Source organism: Elaeis guineensis, chromosome 11 (genome assembly GCF_000442705.2).
Source record: "Elaeis guineensis isolate ETL-2024a chromosome 11, EG11, whole genome shotgun sequence".
NCBI lineage: Eukaryota > Viridiplantae > Streptophyta > Magnoliopsida > Arecales > Arecaceae > Elaeis > Elaeis guineensis.
The window spans coordinates 18,320,347-18,324,216 of NC_026003.2; the positions used below are offsets into that span (position 1 = coordinate 18,320,347).

Here is a 3,870-nt window from a genome sequence, read left to right on the forward strand (position 1 = left end):
GCCGATCGTGCCAGGCCGGGACGGATCGGCCTAACGGGCCAACGCCGCCTCCGATCGCCCGAAAGCCGACCCCGACCGACCCCGACGGACGACCGACGGACGATATCCGACCGAAGGTGTGTCGGCCGAGCCAACCCATGTAGTTCCCGACTGACCGAGCGGTCGAACCCATATTACCGACTCACTGTCGGGGGTGGCAGCCGACGTCCGACTTAAGCAAGACACCAGACCAGCCGACGGTGCCTCCGGTCATCACCCGACGTCCCGGCAGCCGAATACCGACCGACCCCACTCATGCCGACTCATCATCGGGCCTACATGTCCGACGCCCGACTTCACCGATCGACCGACCGATCGACGGCTATCGACCGACCGGGGATACGTCAGTCGGACAGACCTTTCCGCTCTCCCAACCGACTGCACTATGGAGTCCGATGCCCGACTCCTGCAATGTGCCCGACTGACTGTCGGAGGGGCTCAAATTTTCACCCGACGCCCCTCAGCTGGCCGCCGACCTATGGTCGGTCGGCTCCTCCAATCGCCGTACTACTGTCAGAGACTGTCAGTCCTGACAACGGCATGCGACACTGCCGCCTAGGGGCATTATTCCACATAAGGCATGGTCAACCCTAGCGATTTGACAGTCCCACGGTGATTTGACACCTTTACGACGACTCTGACAGTCTTCAGTGAGTTGACAATTCTTCAATTGTCTGCGCCATTAATGACGGCGCCATACCACGCTCCACTATATATATCGGGGAAGGCTACAGTGCTAGAGGACTGGAGAAACAACAGGCTCGTCCCCTCACTCACTCTCTCATTAAGTTCTTTACTTTCTTCTCACTGTTGCCTGGTCTCCTCTCTGATTTGACCGTCGGAGGGTCCCCGTCGGAGCCGCCTTCGATCAATATGAATTTTTTTTTGCAGACGCTCGTTTCCGACGACAAGGCGACGAGGGGATCGGCCGCAACACCAAGAAAATCGTAACAACAGCTTATGCGAAGATTCTTTTCCTTTGATGCTTTCGGTCAAAAAAAAGTTTCCTTTGTACCAAAATTTTTTTATAATTATAGCACAAATATAGTAAGAATGATATAATTATTTTTGCACCGAGTAGAAGATCCCGGTGAGCGATGATACGGTTCCGGACACCGCCAGCGCGATGCCCAGCGCCACGATCGCCGTGTCGGCGGCCACCCCGCCCCACCCCAGCTCCAATCCGAACACTTTCAGATGGAAGGCCGCCGGCAGCACGAACCCCAGCACGACGCAGACGCTGCTCCCCACCAGCGAGAGGAAGTCGGCGAAGTTGGGCACCAGCATCGCCACCAAGCTCACCGCCACCACCAGCAACCACCGCAACCAGGCGCAGTACCTCTTCCCGCAAAACCACCTCTCCACCACCTCGTACACTGGGTGCATCATCACTGGAAACGTAAAGAAGAGGTTGATGCAGAGCCCCAATTGGACCAGGACGGTGACCACGCCGGTGCCCATGTTGGTGGTGATGATGTCGCGGGTGTCGTCGCCGAAGGCCAAGTAGCCGAACACGCCGAAGAGGCCGTAGAGGAGGGCGATCAAGAACATGGAAAGCCCCAGGGTCTTGCCGAATTTGGATTTGTCGGCAGCCTCGGCCTCCAGGGGAAGGACCATGCCGATGCCCTCGAAGGCGTAGATGGCAACCCCGGCGCCGTAGAGGAGGACGGAGGGGCCGGCGACGGCGCGGAGGGGTGGGCGGTGGGCGAGGAAAGCGACGACGTCTTCCCCCAGGACGACGCCCATGGCGCCGAGGTCGACGACGTCGGCGAAGATGCTCAGAGGGGCGAGGAGGGTTAGGGATTTGATGGAGTTGAGGCCTAATTGGAAGGGGAGCATGGCCCAGATGCAGAGGGCTTTAGGGGCGAGGAAAGGGGAGAGATTGGAGGAGATTTGGAGGAGGTGGGCGAGGGTGTTTGAGATGAAGATGAGGTAGCCGACGCAGAAGCCGGTCTGGCTGAGGACGATCATGGCGTCGACGGCGGCGCGGCCGGAGGGGCCGGCGACGGCGAGGCCGAGGTCGCCGAAGGAGGCAATCTTGGAGAAGTCACGGTCGAGGTCGAGGCGGCGACGGGTGCGGACGAGGAGGAGCATGCAGTGGACGGTGAGGACGGCGACGGCGGCGAGGAGGGCGGCGCCGGCGGCCCAGCCGGTGCGCATGAAGGTGTAGGGGAGGCCGAGGACGCCGGCGCCGACGATCGCGATGAAGACGTTCGCGAAGGTTTTGGGCTGGGAGGAGAGGGGGGCGGCGGGGGGGTGCGGCGGGAGGAAAGGGCTCGTCGGGTCCACCAGGCTATGGGAGGACGAGCACGCCCCGCTGTTCTTGGTGCCCTCGAAACCCATCGATTTCGGTTGGACGGAAGATAGGCGAGAGGGGTACGGATTGGATGGGGGTTCAGATAAGGGGATGGGGGAGGAAATAAGGGGTGGAAATGGAGGTTTGGGGAGAAGGGAGAAGGACGGCTAAAATGATGTGGGATGCTCAATGCCATTTATAGTTGTAACGCGTGGGTCCCACTTGATCCGGAGGTACACCGTTTGGTGGGAGGGGCCGTGTGTATCTGGACCGCCTTTCTCCTGGGTGATGCCTTCTGTTTATGTACGGAAAAAAATATTGATCAGAACGACCTTGTAATGCGTACCTTGAATCATCCAACAGATCACCACATCATTTATTAATGAAAAAAAATTATAATAGTACCTAAATTTAATTAATATTTTAAATATAAAAAATTTTATAAATAATTTTTATTATTTTAAATATAAAAATTATTTTTTTAATGATGTGTTAATTTATTATTGGGTGATTTAAGATATACATATGATAGAATTGTTCCGCACAATAATTTTTTATATACGATGATGTTAAGCTGGCGGATAAAAATATTTTTTTTTTAATGCATTCAGGTGGGAGCCACGTGAGTTGCACTTGTTTGGACCCTGGGTTTGAAGCCAATATAAGGCTACTATTGGCTGGCGATGTGGAATGTACCATTGTGAGCCTGCACGTCCGATGTTCCAGTGTTCTTCTAGAAAAGATGGACATGAAAATGAATCAGAAAAGAAAAAGGTGAGGTAGTTGAATTGATTCCCACCCATGTGGTGAAATTTTTTTTCTTTTTTTTTAAAATAAAAATAGTAAATAAAAGCAAGCAAGTCTTAAAATTGTTTTGAGAATAGAGAGGAGCAGAACCTCCATTTGATTGGTTAAAAAAAATAAAGTTACAATCAAGATTTTAAGTTTCGATAGAATAGGAAGCGTCTTAATTATCCTGTTTCACTACTAATTATCTCATTCTATTTTTATGAGAAAATAAGATTACAAATGATTGGTATCTCCAAATCCATCCATCCTGAAACATTGGAAGAGAAGAAGAAAAAAAAAGAAATAAAAGAAACTATGAAGAAAGAGAAAAAAGCAGAGGAAAAGGAAAGGGAAGAATGAGAAGAAAAAAAAGAAGGAAGAAAAGGATTAAGAAATAAAGAGAAAAAGAAAAAAATATAAAAAAAAAAAATGGAAGAGATCAAAAGAGAAAAATTAAGAAAATGAAAGAAGAAAGTTAAAGAAAATGAAATGAAGGAAAGAAAAAAAAAAGAAAAAGAAAAAAGAATCAAAGAGTATCTAACAGGATACTTGATTGGGATTACCGTCGAGATGGGGCAGGATAATAAGGTATTATATTCTATAAAGAAATTCGATATTCCTATAAATTTTAGGTGAAATGGGAATGGTCCAATGTACCTAAAACTCAATCTTTTCTTCTTTAGATTCAAATTTTTATTTCGATTCTGATTTCAATTCCGATCATGAACTAAATTGTCAGGGGATTT

The 3,870-nt window shown here is 50.0% G+C and overlaps 1 protein-coding gene across 1 annotated transcript; it reads right to left on the bottom strand.

Moving 5' to 3' along the window:
- Nucleotides 1-997: 997 nt before the first annotated feature.
- LOC105034046 (amino acid transporter AVT3B) lies at nucleotides 998-2,502 on the bottom strand. The gene has a single exon (XM_010909067.3). The coding sequence runs from the start codon at nucleotides 2,380-2,382 to the stop codon at nucleotides 1,102-1,104; it is 1,281 nt and encodes a 426-aa protein (XP_010907369.1). The 5' UTR covers nucleotides 2,383-2,502; the 3' UTR covers nucleotides 998-1,101.
- Nucleotides 2,503-3,870: the final 1,368 nt, after the last annotated feature.

Bases quoted from the DNA above. Each gene is read 5' to 3' on its own strand.
- LOC105034046 (XM_010909067.3), bottom strand. From the start codon at position 2,382: ATGGGTTTCGAGGGCACCAAGAACAGCGGGGCGTGCTCGTCCTCCCAT.